The sequence below is a fragment of the Idiotropiscis lumnitzeri genome, chromosome 4, assembly GCF_059441095.1.
Source record: "Idiotropiscis lumnitzeri isolate Australia: NSW breed Sydney's pygmy pipehorse chromosome 4, RoL_Ilum_1.0, whole genome shotgun sequence".
NCBI lineage: Eukaryota > Metazoa > Chordata > Actinopteri > Syngnathiformes > Syngnathidae > Idiotropiscis > Idiotropiscis lumnitzeri.
The window spans coordinates 8,204,020-8,227,994 of NC_142394.1; the positions used below are offsets into that span (position 1 = coordinate 8,204,020).

The window sequence follows — 23,975 nt, forward strand, 5'->3', positions numbered from 1 at the left end:
ATCAATTGGTGTCGCAAACAAAACTTCTCAGCCACAAAAAAGGTTGATTAATGTGGAAATACAAAGGAAACTCTTCAAAGAGAGAATCAAAGTTGAATCCGCTTAATCTTTCTGCTCTACATACGCAGGCAGTCAAAGAACGCTGATTGTGAGGTAAGCTTCTTGTCGTAGCTTACCCAGTAAGTGAGGAAGAAAGGTGCACTTTTTATTTATTTATTTTTTTTACAGTTTTTGGTTGAAGTCGTGTCCGGGTTCTAAATTTGTAACGCATTACCAGACTGACTAACTGTAATACTCTCATTTCTTTGTAATATTAACCAAAATATCTTACTGCACCATGAGCAAAGACTTGAGACCAACCTAGCACCAAATCATCCAGCCTCAAGTGACTCAGGTGTCATTTTTTTAGTACGGCTTCTCACCGCACTGGCAACAGCTCAGTGTGAAAGTAGTACGAGCTAGTGTAGTTGCACTCCTGGAGTCGGAATCGGCACGGGGCCCCTATAGCGGGTCAGCGGCAGTCCCTGCGGGCGGAAATCCCGGAGTCTCAGTGACGACGGTGAGATGTAAACATGCTGGCTCCTATGAAACAAAGTGCGCTGGCCGAGTCACATTTCAAAAGATGTTTTTGCAAGTGGAATGGAGGCAAAGTTGTATGTCATCACACACATGTGGACGCTTTGACTCAACACGCTCCTACGGGTGGATGAGGGGGGTCATGCCTCCATTTCACGCCTGTCTGTCCCATATCCTCTGGTTCTGCCTCGTTTCACCTCCGCTAAAAGAGACGCCAGACATTGCAAAGGAGAAAAGAAGAAAAGAAGTCAAGAGTGGATTTTTTTTTTCTTAGAGCTTCCGCAGGAGATGTCATCAGGTGAATTACACAAAGCATGGAAGGTTCGAGCTGGAACACGTCTGGAACATCAAGACACTGTCACTATCCAAACACGGGCTTGATCAACACGGCAAATACTGAAGAAAACACGAGACTTGAAACTGTGGTCATACTTAAAGGTTTACGCTGAAGCTGTGCAACGTTGCAAGTTTTGGTCTCGATGTGATTAGACGAATACACAGAGCCAGGATTGGCAACACTTATTTATAATTCATGTGGATGCATCATCACTAACTTTAGCTGCAGTGGGTTATGAGACTGAAAGATTTGCTATTGATCCGATAGTAATTCTAGTTCCAGTATTGCCACGACTGATAATGATACTTTTGAATGATGAAAGTCATGTGAGTTTGTGAGCATCATTATGGTTTTGTACCAAGGAAAAGTATCCCAGACTCATTGTTTGCCTTGAGGTTGTTGATGGAGCGGTGCAGAGAAGGCGTGAAGGAGCTGCAGCGTTCTGTCGGTCTAGAGGACGCCTGTGACAGGGTGCCAAGAGAGGAACTGTGTTACTGCGTGAGGAAGTCTGGAGCGACAGGGAATTTTTTTTATAATGGTGTAGGACATGTGTGAGAGCCATGAGGCTCTGTGGTAAGTATGTTGCAGGTGTGTCCGAGTACTTTCGGGTAGAGGTGGGACGGCATTGGGTTTGAGCTCCGAGCCCCGTCGTGTTTGCAACGGGGTTGGATAAGCAAAGATAACTTTTATTGTACCCTCAGTGGGCAAATTTGCAGTCGGAACTGGTCGGCTGACAGATGAGGTAAAACTGTGATCCTCGTGGATCATGATGTTCGCTATTAACATTGTGATCTGCAGGGAGCTGATGGAGGAACAATTAGAAAGGTGGAGGAATGTGCTAGAAATGGTTGTGTGTCGAACGGCGCTGGCAGGTGCGCCCCACCGCTAACAGATGACTTAAATTGGTCTAGGTCAACGACAACTATCAAAAGTCAATGCAATGACACGTTGGCAGTCAGAGGGCTGCCTACTAGCAGGCTTATTGATAACACTTTAGTACATCAAAATGAAGCAAACTTATCAAACCAGGGCACACAAAAAGAAAACAATCCAATGTCACAATTCTGAATGCGCGTTACGAGCTCACCCGAAACGCAAAAAAATGTCTACATTATCTGTCTTGATTTGTTAACACAAAACAGTTATGTTCTATTTTTAATCATGATGCAAGAAATCAGTCCTAACAATGATGATTTCTCCTACATTAGCAAAGTCATGCATTAGTTGTGAAATGCTAAAACTGATACCAATCCCAATTTTTCAGTTTAAATGTTCCATTAAAACAACAACTGCGCCCCAGTAGGGCTTTATGCTTAGCAGCGACCCTGGAGTAGAAATACAGAGGGTTTGTGGCCCTTAAATACTTTGGATCAAGGAGAAATGGATTCAAGCAGGTCGGAACAAGTGGAGGAAATGTCAGCTGTGTTATGTGAATAAAGAGTCTATTCCAGGATGATGGGAACGCTTTATAAGACAGCAGAGAGGACACATCTTGTAGGTCTTAGAAGCATTGGCACTGAAGAGACGACAGGAGGCCGAGCTAGTTCAGTGTAATTTGATTTGAAATTCTCAGGAATATATTGTGAAAAAATGTAGACCAATTACTTTGAAGGAGGCGCTCATTAGTTCGGGGAGTGGCATCTTCGTCACCCCCCAACCCCTGCCCCCCCTTTTTTTTATTATGAGAGAAGCTAATGAGAGAAGTTGGTTGAACATCTTCAGCCGCATACCTTCCAGTCCTTCACATGCTCGTTTATTGTCATGCACGTTTTGAGGTGACAAGTGCGGATAAAACCATGCAGGGCTGTAAATCACAAACTTGAAATTGGAATTTTTTTCCTTTGCGTTGCAGTTTTACTATTCAATGACTTAATTTGGGGAGCAAATTTATAATTTCATCATTTTTTGGGGGGGGGCCGCTTAAACCGAAGGACATGAAGCTTGACAAATGGCTTCCTGTTTTCAATTATCCAAATTTTTTCCATCCATCCATTATCCAAGCCGCCTCTCCTCAAATAGTCGCAGGCGTGCTTATTTCTTAAATTCACATTGTGAGTAGAAGCTTTTCAAACTTAGATATTTTTTGTTCAAACGTCGTGGTTCTGAATGGGTTGTGTGGTCCTTTCACAGTTGCGTTGTGCCCATCAGAGATTCACAAACGTACAATTCATTTCAGGGCCATTACAATTACTTTTGGAAGTTTTATGGCTGCCCGCTGCCACCCCCACCGACCGGGTTAGGATTATTTTCCCAAGATGATTTATTTTTCCCAGTACATCCCTGTCCAATCCCTATAACAATCACTAGCTGGCCAATTTATTATTCAAATCCGCTTACCTTAATATGGCTTTATTATGGTGGAAAATGTTCCATCTCACAGAAGTGAGTTTACGGTTTGACTTCCCCTCTGTTTTCTCTGTCTGTGGTATTGTGGTAAAATGCACGCCGCACCGTTGCATCCCCGAGACAGACTGCCCAGCTCTGATCAATTAATTTCCTGACGCTTAATTTCTCTACCTCGTGAAGAAACGTAAAAGATGTAAAAATATGTACTTAGAATTGAAAGTCTGGTTTCTTAAAAGAACTCAACTGGTTGCCAGCCAATCGCAGAGCACACGTAGACGAACAATCATTCACATTCACAATAACACCTAGGGACAATTTAGAGTGTTCAATCACCTTCAATCATCTTTGGAATGTGGGAGGAAACTGGAGTACCTGAAGAAAAACCACGCAGGCACGGAGAGGACATGCAAACGCCACATAGGAAGGCCGGAGTCGGAATCGTACCCTGCTCCCCCAAACTGTGAGGTGAACATGCTAACCAGTCTTTTTAAAAGATAAAGATAAAGATGTCCTTTATTAGTCCCACAATGGGGAACTATGAGGTGTTACAGCAGCAAAGATATAGCTCACACAGAGTCGGCGGCGTAATGTAGCCGTTAATGTATAACATTAGCAGCAGACATTCATAAAAAGCATGCAAATATACACAGTATAAACGTATCTAAGTGTAAGGAAACACTCCTAATGCCTGTCCATTATACAGAGGGGGAAACGCTGTAATGATAAAAACTACTGAATGATTGAAAATACTGCAATGATAAAAATATTGCAATGATAAAAGTACTGTAATGGTAAGAGTACTGAAATGATAGAAAAGTACTGCATGATAGAAAATACTGCAATTGTAAAAGTACTGTAATAGTAAAAGTACTGCAACGATAGAAAAATACTGCAATGATAAAAGTACTGTAATAGTGAACGTCCTGCAATGGTAGAAATACTGCAGTGATAGAAGTACTGTAATAAGAATACTGTAATGGTAAACAAAATACATCATTGGTCAATATTTAAGTACACCATTGGCTGAAAGTACAGTAGTAGTGTATATTGCATCTTAGGACTGCACAATTGCACTAATGCCCTCCCATTTGTAGGCCTGACCCAATGTTCTCGTTAAAAAGTCTGACAGCAGTCGGCAGGAAGGAGCGGCGAAATCTCTCTTTGGTACAGCGAGGGTGTAACAGTATCACTGAAGGAGCTGTGGAGTGTTCTCAGAGTGTCATTGAGTGGGTGGGCTGGGTTGTCCAGCATTGATGACAGTTTTGCCGTCATCCTCCTGCCCCCCACTGAGTTCACAGAGTCCAGGGAGCAGCCCAGGACAGAGCTGGACCTCCTCACTAGTTTGTCCAGTCTCTTTTTGTCCCGGCCCGAGATGCCTCCTGCCCAGGAGACCACTCCATAGAAGATGACTGATGAAACCAGCGAGTCATAGAAGTTCCTGAGGAGTGTTCCCCGAACGCCAAAGGACCTCAGCCTCCTGAGTAGGAAGAGTCTGCTCTGACCCTTCCTATAGAGAGCGTCTGTGTTGTCGCTCCAGTCCAGTTTATTGTTCAGATGAACACCCAGGTACTTGTAAGTTGAGACCCTCTCAACGTCTGTTCCCTGGATATTCACTGGTGCAGGTGGAGAATGCCGACGCTTGCGGAAATCCACCACCAGCTCTTTGGATTTCACAGCGTTGATTTGGAGGCGGTTCTGCTGACACCAGTCCACGAACCCCTGCGTAACGCCTCTGTACTCCCGATCGTCACCGTCAGTGATGAGGCCGACAATCGCAGAGTCATCAGAGAACTTCTGCAGGTGACAGGTTGTGGAATTGTATTTGTAGTCCGAGGTGTAGAGGGTGAACAGGAAGGGAGCCCAGAACAGTTCCCTGCGGCGCTCCCGTGCTGCAGAGGAGCACGTCAGACACACAGTCCTGTGTCCTCACGTACTGTGGCCGGTTTATGAGGTAGTCGTGGATCCATGTGATGAGGTGGTGGGCCACTCCCGCCTGCTCCAGCTCGTCTCCCAATAAGGCGGGCTGGATGGTGTTGAAAGCACTTGAGAAATCAAAGAACATGATCCTCACCGTTCCCCCCGCCTTCTCCAGGTGGGAGAGTGAAGTGTGGAGCAGGTACATGATGGCATCATCCACACTGATGCCAGGCTGGTATGCGAACTGGAGTGGGTCCATTGAGGAGCTGACCAGGGGGCTCAGATGGACGAGGACCAGTCTCTCCAGGGTCTTCATCAGATGAGACGTCAGCGCCACTGGTCTGAAGTTGTTGAGCTCCTTCGGATGGGGTGTCTTTGGAACCGGAACCAGGCAGGATGTTTTCCACAGCTGGGGGACTCTGCCCAGCTTCAGGCTCAGGTTGAACATGTGCTGGATGATTCCACACAGCTGGTCTGCGCAGGATCTGAGGAGCTGGGAGCTAATCCCATCTGGGCCTGCTGCCTTCCTCGCCTTCATCTTCCTCAGCTGGCTCTTCACCTGAGATGTTGTGAGGAACAAGGCTGAGCAGGAGGAAGTGGTGGTTGTCTGATGAGGCTGGGAACTGGAGCCTGTGGAGAGAGAGGGGGAGAGAGGGTCTTGTTCGCAGTGGCAGGAGGGGTTGGTGGGGGCTGCAGCAGGGGAGCCTGAGCGGGGTCAGGCATTTGATCAAACCTATTGAAAAATAGGTTCAACTCATGTGCCCACTGAAGCCCCCCCCCCTTCTGGTTCTTACCTGGTTGTCCGTGGCCTGAGATGGTCTTCAGGCCCCTCCAGACATCCCTGGCATTGTTCCGCTTTTTCTGAGTTTTTGCGTCATTGCTACTTAAGTTGAGCCACGTATAGGCTACTAGACGGATAGAAAATGCTAAATTGGGTTTGAGTTTTTGTTATTGTGTGTGGTCGGAGCATGGCGGCAAAGATTGATGATCACATTTGTACGATGTTCAGCAACACAACAGTTGCTTTCTCGCCTAGACTTTGTTTTTATGCTCATATATAGTTGGGTTAGAAATGTTCTGCAGATGTTCTGTGGTACTTCTTTTTTTTTTCTTTTACAAGAAAACAAAATAGAAGATGAACAAAAGAGGTGAAAGCCGCAAAAAAAGTGCAAAAGAAAGGAAGAAAAAGATGTGGAATGGGGTGTCTGATCAGAGCTTGTACTTGTGAATAGACAGCTTAGTGGCTATTATGCAGCCTGGAGGATTAGATGTGCTACGCTATTGTTAGCGACACACACACACACACTCTCACCCCCATGCACGAGCACGCGCACATGCACATACACGTACACACACACACACACACAACACAGATGTACATCGAGAAAAAAAACCTGGCGAATCACCCTTGATGTGGTACAATTTGGGGAAAATGAGCCCAAAGATCTTCGACTTCATTGTGAACGTTTTCTGTTGACGTTTAAATGTTGTCAGTGTATGTTGTAGCAATAGTTGTAAGATATTTTGGTTTTCTTTGCTTTGCTTATGAGCGTGGTTAATTATGTGTGTGATATGGATAAAATCTATCACAATATTTATTATAAGCATTGAGTATACGCAGGAGACTTTTTCAAAATAACAAAAAGAAGCAAAAAACTGACAATTTCTTCATTTTTAGGTTTTTCCTCTGAACAGTGGTCTACTTCTTTTTTCGCACACACACACACACACACACACCCCCCACCCACACACACACGCACACTCTCTCTGTCTCTCTCTCTCAATAGGCTCGTCGCTTGACTGAGAGTCTCTCGTCTTCTCGAGGAGTTTTCTCCTCGTTAGTGCAGGGATTGAGTGTTCTGCTTGTATTGTGCTGTTAGGCCACCATGCTCCTCCACTGAGACAGTTGGAATGGACAATTAGCCGAAAAGATGAAGCTGGAGAAGAGGGCGAAGAGTGCGAATTGATGGAAGAAAAGACCCTGTTTGAAGTTTTACAAACTTTTGTCGGTGTCCATCAAAGGGCTCACATCCTCCTCTTCCTCCTCCTCTTTTTCTTCTTCTTCTTAGCCTCTCGTCAAGGAATCTTTTGTGTTTTAACGACATTGACGGGCCAGTTGTTGCAGTAACGCCAAAAACTGTAGGGGCACGCACACTCTCTGCTGCAGAGATGGACAAATTAAAGGGACACTTGATAGAGCTTAACATTGGCACTTATACAATTGGTATGCATGTAAAATTGACATCAGCAGTAAGCAGTTAGCAAAACAAAATCAGATTCTTACTATTGTGCAAAACAAATTAATCAATTCTCTCAACTGTCAGGATTTTATATGCTAAGATTTAATAAATCGCAGTTAAAGTTCAGAATCAGGATTTTCACATTTTTCCAAATGCAAAGGTGAAGGTACCACTTTCCGTCAGCAGATGGCAGCGCGTAGACAATTTGTTGCAGTGAGACAGTGGGCTTAAGCATTCACCAGATTCATACCAAGTCATCTGAACCAGGGACTGTGCCGCACAGCTGGAGTAAAACAAATAGTTGTAAATGTTAAAGGAACACAATGTATTGTTTGAGAAAAATAGCTATAACCGTGGTATTGAATTGCAAATCGCATTATAATCAAAATAATCTAAATCTAAGTATTGTGATTTGAATCAAATCGGCAGGGAAGAGAATTGTCTCTTCCATACTTCTTGCTGTCCACACATGCGGCTCTGAGTCATTGAGCATGTTCATGTCCGCCACTAATGCTAACGTTAACGCATACGGATGAAATTGTAATAATAACTGGTAATGAAAAACTAGTATTTGTTTGCTGTTGAATTGAGTGCTTTGGTTCCCAGCATGCATTTTGCATTTATATTATCTGAGACGCTTATCCTCGTCTCGTGGGTGTATCCCAGCTGTCGACAAGCTGAACTGGTTGGCAGGGCACACAGAGACAAAAAAATCGCTCGCGCTCACTATCACACCAAGATTCCTTTGAGGGGTCCTCAATCCTGTTCCTTGAGGGCCGGTGTCCTGCATGTTTTCCATCTCTCTCTGTTGCAACACAGCTGATTCAAATGATCAGATAATCATCAAGGTCTGCAAAAGCTAGATAACGATCGTTCAGGTGTGTTGCACCGGGGAGAGATGCAAAACGGGCAGGACAGCGGCTCTCGAGGAACAGGATTGAAGATCCCCGTTTTAGAGCATCCGGTCGACCTTCCATGCATTTCTTCGAAATGTGGGGCAACCGAAATAACCGGAAAAAGCCGCTAAGTTTGTCATCTTCAACACTGCTTATGCTGCAGGGTCACCAAACCAAGCTGACTGGGTGAAAGACAGACTACTCCCGGAACTGGTCGCAAGCCAGTGTCAGGGAGGCTGCCAAGAAGTCTGCAACATGGAGGGAGTTGCAGGAATGTTTTGTGCTGCACTGGCAAATGTCCTAGCCATGACAACAAAATCAATCTCTCATATTATTCATACAGAATAGCGCTTATGACACCAGTCTGGGAGAGTGCCAAGAGTAGTAGCAGCAGTAGTGTTTGTGTTGAACTAAGTAGGGTCATGGTGTTGTGGTGACGAGCGCCTGTTTTTTATTTGACATTGTTGTAAAGAGTTGTTGATCAAAGAAAAGTTGTCAGCATGACGCCTCGCACTGTGGCGTGCTGATTCGTCTTTGAAGTTGAAAACGAGGGCCGCGCATTCCCGGAGTGAGACACACGGTACTTGCAGTCCACACGCAATCATGGAAGCGAACGCACACACTTGTGCAAACACACGCTTGTGTTATGTTGACACTCGAGAGGCTTTGAAATGTGTTTCAGTGTGCGTGTTTGTGTTGGACCTGTGCCCACCTTGCACCACTCAAGAATTGTTGAATCGTTTGGCACTTTGCATCAGGTGAGGTCAAACCTGCCGACGTGTCCGCTCAATCTGCTCCACATATTGATAAGTTTGATGCCGGTCATTGCATTTGAAGTTCGTCTGACTGTAGTCTTGATGCAAAGGGGCTTCCTGCTCTCCACTCAGACCAGAAAACATGGCAACGGCTGGTTTTTCATCAACGAAGGCAGTCGGCAGTGTTAAATGAGTGCAAGTAGCCATCTGCTAGCCTCGCGTGGTAATAAAAGCTGTTGTCATGTTGGCACACCAATGACAGGTGTTCTACATATGACAAACTTGCTGTCGGACTTTACGACAAGTATTAGCTTGTGTGACAACAATATTCTGTATTTTTTTGTCCAGTATAGCGTATAGAAAGTGATCAAGGAACCTGCCAAGAGGCCGATTGCAACATTGAAGGTGATCCAATGATTTCTGGCAAGTACTGGGTTGCGTCACACTTAAGGTGACAATGAAGGCAGTTTTGAAATTTCTGTTGAGTACAGAGTACTTCTACTGTACATGTGACAACAATCTCCCATATTCTTCCTCCAGTGTAACTCAGAGAAAGGTTGTCAGGGAGGCTTCCAAGAGGCCGAGGGCAACATTGAGTGCATTGTAGTGATTTCTGGCAAGTGTTGGCGTCCCACACGTGACAACAATCTCCCATGTTCTTCACATAACACAGTATAACACGGAGAAAAGTGGTGAGGGGGGTGAGGGAGTATTTAATGGTTTCCTACACTTGATGACAATCTCCCACATTTTCCCTGTCTAGTGAAGCTGCCATGAGGTTTAGAGCAACATTGAAGTCAGTGTGGGAGAGAGGAATGGGGCGTTGATTAGGAGTTGAAAGTGTTGAGCCGAAAGTACGGTGGTGTCGGTACTTCAAAGGCTGCGTGCGCATGGCGGCGACGTAAAAAATAGTTTGATTCATCAGCGCACGGTGCTGCCTTGATGTGCGCTAGAGTTACACAGGGGGGCAGCTGGCACACATATACGCACGCGCGCACGCAAACTTGCATAAGACAGATGGCATTCTTGCAGATGTGGAAATAGAATAACATGTAATCACTCACTTCAAAACAAGTGCGCTGTTTACACACAATGGGAGGTTTGAGGGAGTCGTTCATTTATTCAAATGGACATTTTAATACATCGTAGAGAGTGTGTGTGTGTGTGTTTATGTCGTAGGTGCTGCTGCCTTGGTTAGCAACTGAGTTCAAATGGGCTTAGCAGGGCATTCTTATGTGGTGTGGTGCCCATTTGAGGAAGATGCTAATTTGCTCAAGTGGCCAATTGAATTCATCTGAGAAACACTTCACAAGCGTTGGTAGATGCTGTTTATTTGATTAGCAACGGCGTTGCGATGAACATGTAATTATTTCAAGTCCATCTGGCAGAAGCCGTGTGATTGAGGGAGGCATTTGAAGGAGGCTTTAATTTCTTAAAGACGCTGTTTACATGCATTAGTGGTGCTTTTGTTTTCAATTTGGAACAGAGCTGCAATGGGTGCAGCAGTTACAGTACATTTTTGATGCCCGTGTGATGAACTGAGATTACGCTTACGAACCGTCGTTTTGTTTTCATTTTTTTCTCATCCCAAAGTTGTATGTGGAGGCATCTCTTTGAGGGCGCAGTGCCACTTTGATCCTAGCGACATGATCTATTTTTGGGGCGTGACATGCGTTTTTATAGTGCCGGGTGGTTTGAGGTTGGAGCCAAAGTCTAAATATAAAAACATAAAATCAGCGTGCCCACCCCCCCTCTGACATGTATTGGGTCACAAAGGCACCAATTTACACCACCATACAAAAAAAGTGGACGTGACCCTCAGCCAGAGATATGCCGAACATTTTCATAGAGCAACGCCCCCATATACGTTTTCAAATAAACTCTTTTTTAAGACGTTCGTGACACTGATATATCAAGCACGATGTTCGCCGTCCTTCCAATAGTGGCGTTAACCTCAATGGGCCATGGAAGGTTTGCCTTGAATTTACTATATTATGTATCGGTAGTGGTACAATGGAATATTTTTCCAACGCCATCTACGTATTTGGAACACCATCATCATTATTCTTGAGGACATTCTTTGCCCAACTGCAGCGGTAATATGCAAACAAAATACCCAAGATTTGTTACAACTACAAAATGGCATCGCTATAAGGTTGCGTTCACTTGCCCGTTCTTCACCGATCAGCAACAACTTTCTCAGCCAGATCGAAAAATGATGCCTTCGGGAAGGTCTTGAATTTGAAACGCCGTTTTTGGATTAAATATACACAAATTGTCAACAAATATGCAACAGTTGCCTGAGCTATAACCTTGTGCTCACTTCCTGGTTCTTCTCCAGTCACGCACACTCAAGGCGGACATTTTTTTATAATTTTACACACCACACATCAGTTTTTTTTTTAATTTCTAAAAAGAAAAAGAACTTAGGTTTTTTTTTTTTTTTAAATAGAATCATGTATCAAGTTTCATATTGAGTCCCAGGTGAATGCTTGGCTGTTAATGTAACGAATCAAGATCCCGGTATTGTTTGCCAGCAATGACGTGCATAGCTTAACGAGACACACACACACACACACACACAACATCTAAGAACCCCCCTGAGGACATTAAATAATTGCATAACGGCCATATCCATATTTTGGATTGTCTTGTAATATCTATTCGTTATTATTCTTGTGAATAAATCACTTCTTTGGGGTGCCCTCAACGTGCCAGTAAACATGCCATTTTTTACAAGTCCATGTATGCTTGTGGAAATATATTTATGAAAGGGCTGTCCAACACCACACCTCTTTAACTCATTCAGTAGTGCACATTGCAAAGATGGAAAAAGAATTAAAGATCCCCAAAAGTTATTTCATGTCCGTCATGAGAGGGTGAATGAAAAAGTGTCAAGGACCCATGGTCAGAATTGAACAGAAAACTGCAAGCAAGTATCCACGACCTGAAGCTTTCAGCTATACCGTCCAATGTCAGCAGCGAATATCATCAAATTTTCATGATCTCTTCGAGGAATCGTAATATAAAAGTGGGTGCGAGGAATTTTACTTGGATTGATGTTTAAGGAAGAATCCTGTTGATTTTGAATCATGTCCGACCAAACGTGGTTGAGGTTTAGAAAAAAGACTTGAAGACCACAATTACAGATCACTTATGTGCCTTTTGTTGTCCTTCTATTCGTTTACGCATTCCACAAATGTGATTACACGCACATTACAGTTCGGTGGTTACACACAACTTTTGCACGCACGCACTTGCAAATATTATCGCCACGTCTTGGCCAAGCGTAAACAAGCCGAAGTTGGCTGCAGCGAGGGAAATAAGACGAGTGCGTAAGTGATGGAAAACAGAGCCGGAGTCTGCCGTAAAAGTGCTGCTCGTTAATCACACGCGTGTATTTGCACAATCTCACGCGGACGCGAGAATAAAAGGTTTGTTGCGTGGAAACAATGCAAGTCTTTCTTTCCTCACACTTTTTTTTTTCAGGAAGGGCCACTGAAACACGAGCACTCAGGAACAGACTAGGATATTTTATCCTTCCTTGAGTGGGAATATTTTTCTTTTCATGCCTTGTTACGGATAGGCCTGGGTCAGCTGCAAGAAAGCAGTCTGGCATTTACAGTATAGTATTACTCGGAATAATCTCTTGCTTTTTCGAGACGATTCCTCGAAGTCGTCAAACTTTGACCCAATGCTTTGCCTGCATTAGACGGTCTAGACAAAAAAGCTTTTCAATTTTGTGTCACATCTGTATTGGAAATTAGTTTCCCATTGGGGTCCTTTGAGGCCCATTTGAACATATTCCCTTATAGAAGTTTGACAACAAGTGCAAGCTCTGGAATTCGACCATGAAATTGAATTTCAGGCCTGGTTCCTTGAGAATTTTTCTTGGGTCCTGTTATCATACACAAGTCCACCCATTTTTTCAATTTGGGGACAGATTTTTTAAATTTGTTGGTGGCTGACTTACATCCTATCTCACTCACAAAATCCTGACCCGCCCCAGTCCCAGACAGTAAAAAAATAAATCCTGTCCTGTCCTGCTCCCAGTCAAAACAACCTCCCAATCTCATTCTTGCTTCCATTTTGGAAGTCAGCTACATTAAGAATTGCAACTTTTCTTATCTCCAACTGGGTAATCCTGCTCCCGTCTGCTCCTGTGAACCATTTATCCTGTACCGTTCCAATCCTGTGATTAAATGTAAAGGTGTCTCCCGTCCAACGGGAATCCTGTTATTCCCGAAAAAATGTCAACCTCTAGTGTGAATGACAAAATGTTGCCCTCAAATGGGTCTTTGACCAACATGGTGGTCCTCCTGTTCAATTCTGGGCATGGACCCTTGAGACTTTTTAATGTGTTCTGTTACGAAAGACATGTCACATTCTATTTTGTGTTGATTGATGAAACCGGTGTATGGAGCATTTTTTTTTCTTCTTACGGGCTATGTTGAGGCCCCCAAAAATGTGATGTGTGTTGAATTTGCCATCAGTCGGGAAAAGTTTGAGGGAGGGGGGCAGGAATTTGAGAGCTCATGCCTCACACAGTCTTGCTGGCACTTGATGCCGTATCAATGATGTCATATACTCGCGCACACACAGGTGGATGTAATTAGTGCAGTGAGTCCATTCATGGCGCCAGATCAAACCTTGGTACAACCGGCTTCAAGAAATACGAAACTATGCCGCTTCAAACTTGAACACACACACACACCTTGAGTGATTCTTCTAGAATCTAGAGCGTATTGTTTAGTCTGCAGGAGACGTGCTCACACCCAAAAGAAAAAGGCGTGGAGATTGATTAGATGAGGACCTCGTGTTGAGGTGGGCTCACCTGAGAACACAGACACACGCTCACACAATAAACAAACTCACACACCCACATGCTCTCAAAGCACAAGTTTGCATTGGAAGAGCTTTTGTGCAAGACGGAAAGTTGACCAGGTCTGACTGCTCAGCACCACTTTGTCGTCTTCTTGATGACATTGCACTTTTCTTTGCTCCTCCGTGCCAGCTTGTTTTTCGTCAGGGCCTGAGCACGGAGGTGCGAAAGCTTTCATGAACTTGCTAAATTGCTTTGTCATTAATATTTAGGCCTAAAAATAAAAATCACTTCTTTAGGTGCAAATTAAATATTTAAATAATTTAAAACCATATATCCCCAGTTTTTCCAATATCGTGCAGTCCTAGCACCCGTGGTTTCTTTTGTGAAACCCATTCAAATTGATCTTTAGTTGCCGACTGTTTCTTAATAGACAGTCATCCTTAAATATGCAAAATGTCTTTCTATTTGTGTATTGACATGATTAGTTAGATTGCCTTTTGTATTATGTATTATTTGTTTTATTTTGAGATACAAGAAACAGTCTAGGTCACCTCAGATATTGGATGGATGGATGGATATTGTTAAGGCCTGAGGTACAAAGACTCGATTGAAATCGCTTTGTTTCTTATTAGCGCAAACAATGGGAAAAATGAAATTCTGATTCGAGCCCGAAAATGAGGTGCAAAGGCGTTGGCTTAGTTTCTTCATACTGACATGCAAAGACCTACTTCAATTGCATAGTTTCTTTGTTGTTATCAGGATCCTAGCATGAGGTGCAAAGCATGTAGGGCCTCTTGAAATTACTTCGTTTCGTCATCGTTTTCATTATTTATTATTATTTCGAAGTTGCTACGTGTCTTTGTTATTATTATTCGGGCTTGCGCACGTAGGTCTGAGGACCTACCAATGATCTCTTGAACTCCTCCTTTTTTAATTGATGTATTTTTTTCAAAATAGTGTTGGAGCACGAAGTGGAATGAGCGAAATTAAATCAATTGAGTTTCCTGCGATCTCGTGGTTCTGTGCATCGTCTGTGGAGTCGCGTCATGGTGGCTGCCTTTGGCTCCTATGCCGTGACCGTCGACACACACTCACACAAACATACAGAGGTTGAGTCCACATATCCAGTGTCTCTATATTAAATTGTGGAAGGACATGACCCTTTTGGGAAAATACTGGCCCCGTGGAAACACACGCACGCGCGCACAAGCACGCGTAGGACAGTTGGTATTCATGAGGGAGATAGAGAGAGACAGAGAGAGAGATCTGTCTGTCTATGCAATAATGGTGTGAAGCACCAAAGGTAGAAACGCGCTATACAAGTGACAGCCCATTTAACATGTGTGTGAAAAATGTTTAATTTTTTAAATTCTGATTGTGGGCGGCACGGTGGATGACTGGTGAGCACGATGGCCTCTCAGTGCACCCTTGCGTGGGTTTCCTCCGGGTACTCCGGTTTTCTCCCGCATTCCAAAAACATGCATGGCAGGTCGATTGAACACTCTAAATTGCTCCTGGGTATGAGTGTGAGCATGGATGGTTGTTCGTCTTTGTGTGCCCTGCGATTGGCTGGCAACCAGTTCAGGGTGTCCCCCACCTTCTGCCCGATGAGAGCTGGGATAGGCTCCAGCTCCCCCGTGACCCTTTTGAGGAGAAGCGGTACAGATAATGGATGGATATTCGGTTATTAGAGAAAGTATGTAAACACAGGGCTCCAAATTAACATATAGGTCACAGTGACCCCTAACCTGAAATATTAGGAGTGCATGTGGAAGATTTAAGGGCATGCACTGTAAATTGACTTGCAAAGTAAATATTGAAAAACGTGTGACCCAGTCATTTGTCAGCAACACAAAAATTCAAGAATAGGTAATTATTAAAAAAAATAAATAATAATCCTAATAGCATTGGCACGAGTAGATGACAATAGGAGTTGCAGCTGTCTGAAATTGGAAGGGCAAAATGCCTCCAATTAAGGGCAGTATGGAGCTCCAGAAAATGTTTATTTCAATATGCTTCCTTTTATGAATCAGGGCCCCTCACAGCGACTTAAATGCCCTCGTTATTTATATTGAAAATGATTTTAGATTGTGTTTGTATTAATATTTACAAATATGTATAGCCGCTACGTGAAATCTTTACTTTATATTCATTCATTCATTCATTCAGTATTTTTAACATTAATTATGCCTTCAACCAGCTACAACTTAATTAATTGAATTGTTTAGCTAACTGATTTCAATACTTTCGAGAATTTCTTTTGTTTTTTTTAAATATTACGTTCCTTTTTTTAATATTTCATAAAATTGTGTTATAATTTTGTAATTAATCATTTTTGTATGAGCAAGCAAACTTCAACATGCTTTCCCCATTTAATTGTTTTTTTTAAGTCTTAAAAAATTTTCATATTATTTGTTAATATTTAAAATTATTATGTATTTTTTGTAGAATTATCTCCTTTTTAAATTCTAACTTTTATATACATTTGATGCGCATGATCATGACCTGGATGTGTCACAGTTGATGAACATGCTATTTTAATTTTTTGTCCTCAAAATGTAAGATTGTACTCAGAACAATTGTGTATTTATTGTAATACATTTCTGTTTTTCTGTCATTCCAGATGATACCGGAGCCGCACCAGCCAACTCAGAACACGTTCCGGAGCTGGCCGGGAAGATGGGTAATGACAATAAAAGAATCTCTCACATAATCATCTTTAAACTAACTTTGCTTCCTCTATGTTTCCGTTCATTACAAACAAATAAAAAGCCACATCTGTTAGTTTACAGATTAATTGCCTCCTCAAATCTATGATATAGCGGACAAAACAAACAAACAATGTATTTCATTTTCAATCTCATCAAGTGACATGAACAACATGTCCGTTGCTCCTCAAGGATGGAGTGGGAACGTCTCCAAAGCCAGCGGCAGAACACCAGTCCAGAACTTTGCACACATTGATCTCTGGGCTCTTATCAGGTTCAATGTGACATATGGTTCAGGATCAAAATGATCTTTTAACTAAATCAAAATTCTCAACTTCAGTTTTACACAAAATTTAATTTGACCAATTGTGCTTATAACGTATAACTGTCAACTTATAAGTGTCAAGAAGTTCGCTTGCTTTGCTGATTTGTTATTGGCCTTGACATTAATGTGATTGGGTTAAAGTTCATGAGTGAGAATGCCAAAATTATATTTGCAGCAATCCTCATCGAGTCATACGTCAAATTAAAGGCCGTGACGAACGCTTTCTAGATGTGTAATTATTTAGGCCATATGCCTTCTCACGATGACGTAGTAACTAGAAAACACATGTTTTATTTCTGACCTCGCTGTGAACCTCCCTTTCCATCTGCTCCCTGCTCACCTCCCCTTTGATTTAATTCCTGTTCTGCAACATCAGTCCGTTGCTCTTTACTGTGTTTTATTTTCATTTGAATCACTTGGAGCTCCTTTTGCATGTTTTTCCTCTTGGATTTATGTCGCAGCTCCTCCTCCCCCTCCTGTCTGGTTAAAATCGTTTCGGGCCGTCCGGTAGCGTTTCTCAGCCAGTTGACAGGGACAAAGGGGACCAGACTTGAAAGTCTTTTCGGGAATGTTTGTTGTGCGATCCCGCCCAGTGGAGAGCCATTTATAAGGACGTGTCACATAACTCTTTCCTTCTGCTTGTTTACATGGCGCTGCAATAACAAGAAGTATTCATGTGTGGCTGCTGGGGGCTGCAAAAGTCATTCTTGACCTTTCTCAACTGCGGGCACCACCTCAGATATGAATTTAGTGTTTGTGGGTGGTGTTTATTTTTAATAGAATTACAGTATACAGTACAAATATATATCAGGCCTTCTCAGTCCAGCCGGGAGGCATAGTCTCGCCAGCATGTCCTGGATCGTCCTCTGGGCTTCCTGCTGGTGAGACATGCCCGGAGCACCTCACCAGGGACCAGATGCCCGAGCCAATTCATCTGGCTCCCCTCAATGTGGAAGAGCAGCGGCTTGACTCTACTCACCCTATCCTCTAAGTGAGAACCATGCAGAGGAAACTCATTCCGGACGATTGTCTTCGAGATGTTGTTCTTTCTGTCATGAATCACTGCTTGTGACCATCAGTGCAGGAAGGAACGTAGATCGACCGGTAAATCCACCATGACGGACCGATACAGAGTCTGCACCACCGCAGACGCTGCACTGATCAACCTGTCGATCTCATGTGTCCTTTAGGACCTTGCCGAGGGTGTAGAGCTGTTCCACTGTTCGGGACGCAAACCACACTGCTCCTCCTGAATATGAGATTTGACCAACTGACGGACTTCCTCTCAAGCAGCCCTGAATACACCCTATCAGAGAGGCTGGGGAGAGTGTGATTCCTCAGTTATTGAAACACACCCTCTGGTCCATTCTTCTCAATCACGCCCTTCCAGGTCTCACTGTCATTGCCCACGTGAGCACTGAAGGATGGAATCCATAGAGAGAGCGCTCTAAGCACACCCTCCAAGGACTCCAAAAAGGGTGTTTGGGGAGTATGGAGTACCGGATCCCCTGACAAGTGCTGTTCGATGTACTCGGTTGTCAGATTTATTTTCTGTGAGGGTTGGACTCAACCAAAGATGCCTTTTGTCGCAGATTTTAATGATAATCTTTTATATTTGTCAATACTTGTCGGACCTTACATTTGAAAGGGTTTCCCTTATTACCCTGAAAAATACAGTTGATTCAGATTTGATAATTTCCGCCACCACTTGGGTCACCGTTTCCTGTTTTTGCCCCCACAGTGCGTCCTCGCTTCACTCAGCCAGCCAAGATGAGGAAGCGTGTCATTGCCCGGCCGGTGGGCAGCTCCGTGCGCCTCAAGTGCGCGGCGAGCGGCAACCCTCGGCCCAACATCGTGTGGCTAAAGGACGGACGGCCACTGTCTCATAGAGAAGATGAAAACGGCGGCGCAGAAGAGGACAAGAAGAAGAAGTGGACTCTGAGTCTAAAGAGCTTGACGCCGGAGCACAGCGGCAAGTACACGTGTCACGTGTCCAACCGGGCAGGACACATCAACGCAACCTACAAAGTGGAAGTCATACGTAAGTCCTACACCACCGAATGTCTTGTTGTGTTGCTGTGCATCAAGAATAGACAGCGATAGGGTCGAAAAATAATAAAATATTTATTAAAATTGCAATTTTTTTTCCCTCAATCTTGATATTGCAATTTAATACGCACTTATTATTTTTCAAAGTCCTCTTCGTGTGTATTTGAACAAACACAAGCAGTACATTAATGCATATTACAATAAACAATATAGTATTTATTATACATATGTTTTGGTTTTAGAGGTTTGTCTTCTGCTAAAACAAAGGCAAATGCACCATGAATATGAAAGTCTTGATTTAAATCAGTGTGTCCAAACGTACTAAATGTTGACTTTGTTGTCTTTTACTTCACAAAATTCCACTAAACAAGTGTGGTGTAAACATAAATCACTAACACTGCAAGCAAATGCAATGCAGGTCAGATTTTTTTTTTTTTTTTGGACCAAATCTCATTTTCATCTTTTATTCGTCTTTAATAATGAACAAAAACAAAGAATTGAGGTTGCAATTACCTTGTTGTTGTTGTGTGCATGTGGACAGAACGTACCAACTCCAAGCCAATCCTGACGGGCACTCACCCGGTCAACACAACAGTGGACTACGGCGGCAGCACATCCTTCCAGTGCAAAGTGCGCAGCGACGTCAAACCTGTGATCCAGTGGCTCAAGCGGGTGGAGGCCGGCGACGAGAGCAAGTTCAACTCCACGCTCGAGGTACGGTGCTACATGACAGCAATCAACCCAGATACGGTGCAGTGACATAACAGTGGTCTGATTTGATCTTCATATAAAGGCCCAAATGGGTCATTTTTAATCAGATGTCATAGAGCATGAATGAAGAGACAGATAATAGATAAAATAGAAACAATGAATATATTACACAAAAAAATAACACAATAAAAATTATAATGCATTAGAAATAGTAAATATTGCCCCAAAAATCAAAGAATTAAGTGAAAATGTACTTACCATTGAAGAGCATTTAAATAAATATAAAACAACAAAAATAAGTTCATAGCAATAAATATGAATAAGTATTTAATAATTGAAACAAATACCTGAAAAGGAAATTGAAAAATACAATGCAAATGAATTATATTCAAACCTGTAAAAATGAAATTAATATCAATGAGTAGAAATGTATTTTCATATTATATTGGATCAGGTTAAATGTAATGTTGAATTAGATTCAAGACAAAATACAAATGATTAAATAAATATAAATCAAAATTAAAACAAAACCTTTATTAAAAATGTAACTATTAGAGAATTAAGCAAACTATATAAAGAATATACTAATATGCATAAAATACATTTGATTTAAAAAATATAGAATACCTAATTTATTAATATTAAATACTAATAACGAATAAAAAACAAAACATTATAAAAGACACAAAATAAAAGAACAGTTATAAGAAGCATAATTAATAATTTTTTAAATGAAATAAAAAAAACAATTATAATGAATGGGGATCTATAGTAATTAATCAAATTTAATATGATTCATGATAATACATATCTCAACAACATGCTTATTGTGGTCTTCTTTTCTTTTTCTTTTTTCTTTCTTGACTTGACCTTGAGGTCACAACTGGACATTCATAACTTGCTTCACTTAAAGTGGCATTGCCAACTACTGGACTGGCATGCATAAGTTACAGTTAGAACCCATGTTGCACTGCATTGCTTCATCAATGTTTTGTTAACATTGCCCTCAAAGAAAAAAAAAGAGCTGATGTGACCATATATGGTTCCCAAGGGCTGCGTGATGCTAAAGTCGTGCGTTGTCATTCAGGTGGGGGACCACCGCTATGTGGTCCTGCCCACGGGGGACGTTTGGTCGCGGCCCGACGGCTCGTACCTCAACAAGCTTCTGATCACTCGTGCTAAGAGCGAGGATGCCGGCATGTATATCTGCCTGGGCGCCAACACCATGGGATACAGCTTCAGGAGCGCCTACCTTACTGTGCTGCCAGGTGAGAACCCAAGGCTTCTTCCATATGTTGTGTGTGCATTTCACCTAGTTGGGGCCAACCATGCCAAAATTTAACATTTGAGTTTCTGTTTGGAACATGGTAAATGGGCTTTCACTAGTATGGCGATTATCTACCTTTGGTACTCAAAGCGCTTTACACTGTTTCCTCACCTACTGATGATGCAGCATCAGGAGTAACTGTGGGTTGAGTGTCTTGCTCAAGGACACTTCGACATGGTCACAGGGTTTGAGGATCAAACCCACAACACTCGGGTTCGACCACTGAGCCATACCACCCCCCAACATAAAATTGGACAGGTCTGAAGAACTAATGCCACAAAAGACAAAGGAAGTCAGCCGTTTTGGTTCCAACTGGTTATTTGTGGGCCTTCTTATATTCAGAATTAAACCTCAAAGCCAGTTTGACTTTAATCATGAGAAGGCCCACATGCCTAAAAAGACACAGAAAGTCAGCCATTTTGGTTTAAAGCAGCCGTTTTAGGGCATTTTGGCCATATACATAAATTAAAAAAAAAAATTTTACCCGAAACCCAGTTTCACTTGGCATCATGAAATTGGTGGGGGACATATCTATCATGAGTAGACGCATTCTTATTAACCCATGCCTGAAAGTGCACAGGAAGGTCAGATGTTTTTGTTTGAAGCAGCCATCTTAGGGCATTTTGTCTATTCAATTCATTTCAAATCTCCTTGTGCGCCATTTTCACCTAGCAAATTTAAATTTGGTGGGCATTATCAGTGGTAGACTCACCCAAAAAAAGTTTCAGGAAGCCGTTCCCCGAAAAAGACGAGAAATCAGCCATTTTCTTTTTAAATGCCCATTTGAGGGTAATTTTGTTCATTAAAGCAAAATAAAAAGACCAGCTCAACACAGTTTCCTTTAGCAACATGAAAATTGGCTTATATTTCAATTTTGAGCATTCCAACAAAAAGTCTCAAGAAGCTATGCCTGGAATGACGTACGAAATCTGCCATTTTAGTTCAGTGGAGACATTTTTGGGTCATCTCCTCGTTTCATTTTATATAAATCAGCCCCTGAAGCCACATTTTGTAAACAATCGTGTAGACCCACAAAAAGTCTCAAAAAGCCAAGTCTGAAAAAACAGTTTGAAGTCTTACGTGTGTGACCACAACATTGCTCTCGTTTGCAGATGTGAAGCCCCAAAACAACTTAGTCCTGACCGCTGCCTCGCCCAGTCTACCCTGGCCCGTCATCATCGGGATACCGGCGGGCGTGGCCTTTGTCCTGGGTACTGTACTGCTCTGGTTCTGTCGGTCCAAACGCACCTGCCCATCATCCCCCTCCTCTTCATCTTCCTCGCAAGCCTCCTCCGCTCTCCCGGTCTCGCAGCGCATCGCGGTCCCAGGCCGCGAGCGAGTCTGCCCTGGCGCCGACAAGGAGGGCCTGTCCTACGAGGACTACGTGGCCCACCAGAACCAAAACCAGCCACTGACTTCCTCCAAGCTCTACCCCAAAATTTACACGCACGATATCCACACACACACACACTCGCACGTGGACGGCAAAGTGCACCAACACCAGCACATTCACTACCAGTGTTAGCAACAGAGGGAAACACGACAGCCATGACACTTTAGTGCATTTTCGAACACAATGAAGAATGTAAAGAGAGATTTAAAAAAAAAAATTAAATACAATCAAAAGTCCCTCAAAGTATTTTTTAAAAGCTATAGAGGAATAAACAGGCCCTTGTGTTCTGTCCGCCAAACATTTGTATATAGTCAAATATAATTATATAGCATTTAGCATGCTTCGTCACCCCTTGGGGTCTTTGTATAAATGTAATATTGTGAGTGTAATGTTCGAGTTTCATGTCATTTTAGTTGCAGAAACACCAACGAGATTCACTTCACTGGGAGGAGGAGAAGGCGAAAAAAAAAGGCTGCTAAACATTGCAAAGTTCTCTGGAGATATTTCATTAGGTACACCATCAAACTGTCTATTTTGTGGATTTATTTTATAGTATGCCCACAAAGCCAGTTTTGGTAGGCAAGATGAAATTTGGTTGGTATGTCACGAAAATAGCAGACCCACAACAATGTCTCAAAAAGCCATGTCGAAAAAATACCGGAGGGAATGTAGGATGTCCTCCAGCAAAGTTTTATTACTCATCAGAAAACATTAAATGCTTGGTTGGATTTTTTTTTCTGAAAGCAATATGAAATTTGTTAAGTTATGTAGACCCACAAAAAAATGTTTTCAGAAGTCAGACAGAGGAAGTCTGAAACGGCCATTTTACTTTAATTGTGGCCCTTTCAATCAGTTTTTTTTTTTTAAGTCAAAGTCATCTTTCAAATTTGATGATTCACAATTGGGTTAAATTCAGGCAGAATTTTTTGATGGCTCTCACTTCGGGTGTACCTATTGATTTGGCCACAGAGTGCATGTATTCACATTGAGCTCACTGCATATCAAGTTTATACCAGTTAAAACCTGTGAAGCTATTTCTACTATTACAACATGTTGTTATTTTTGCTCAAGTTGTGTTTAAAGCTAACGGACTGCCGCTGCTCTTGACCAATATGTGTTCATGTGCACTTACCGCTGGTATGCATGTACGTGAATCAAATGAAAATGTTATTTTTTTTATTTTTATTTTTTTTTAATAGTCAAATTAGTGAATAAAATAAAAGCAAAAATCTATTTGGAAAAAAATCATTGCATTTTGAATTTATTTTTTTGGGGCATTATGCCGCATAGGTTTATTTTGTGTTAATAGAAATTATATATATATATATATTTATTCCATATAAATTAAATAAGGTAAGAAATTGCATATTTGATCTGAGTGTAAATATGGACTATAATCTGCATTATCTTGAATTGATCACAGTGGTTGACCTTCTACAGTATTTTTGGGGATTTCCTCCCCATTTCCCAAAACTTGACGTGAGATCCCACTTTAAAACCCTAATTTCAACCATTTGTCGGACGGCTCCTGGCAGCCATGATGGCTACAACCGGCCCGGAAATACACCAG

General features: G+C 42.4%; 1 protein-coding gene across 2 annotated transcripts in view; it reads left to right on the forward strand.

Annotated features, from left to right (window-relative positions):
* fgfrl1a (fibroblast growth factor receptor like 1a) overlaps positions 1-23,638 on the forward strand; it is a 46,982-nt gene extending 23,344 nt beyond the window's left edge. For both annotated transcript variants that reach the window (XM_088295129.1, XM_088295130.1), the window contains 5 exons: positions 16,516-16,575; positions 18,667-18,966; positions 19,516-19,688; positions 20,773-20,953; positions 22,125-23,638. In XM_088295129.1, coding sequence (XP_088151255.1) covers positions 16,516-16,575; positions 18,667-18,966; positions 19,516-19,688; positions 20,773-20,953; positions 22,125-22,537 — 1,127 coding nt within the window. In that variant the 3' untranslated portion in view covers positions 22,538-23,638. The remainder of the gene's footprint in view (positions 1-16,515; positions 16,576-18,666; positions 18,967-19,515; positions 19,689-20,772; positions 20,954-22,124) is intronic.
* Positions 23,639-23,975: the final 337 nt, after the last annotated feature.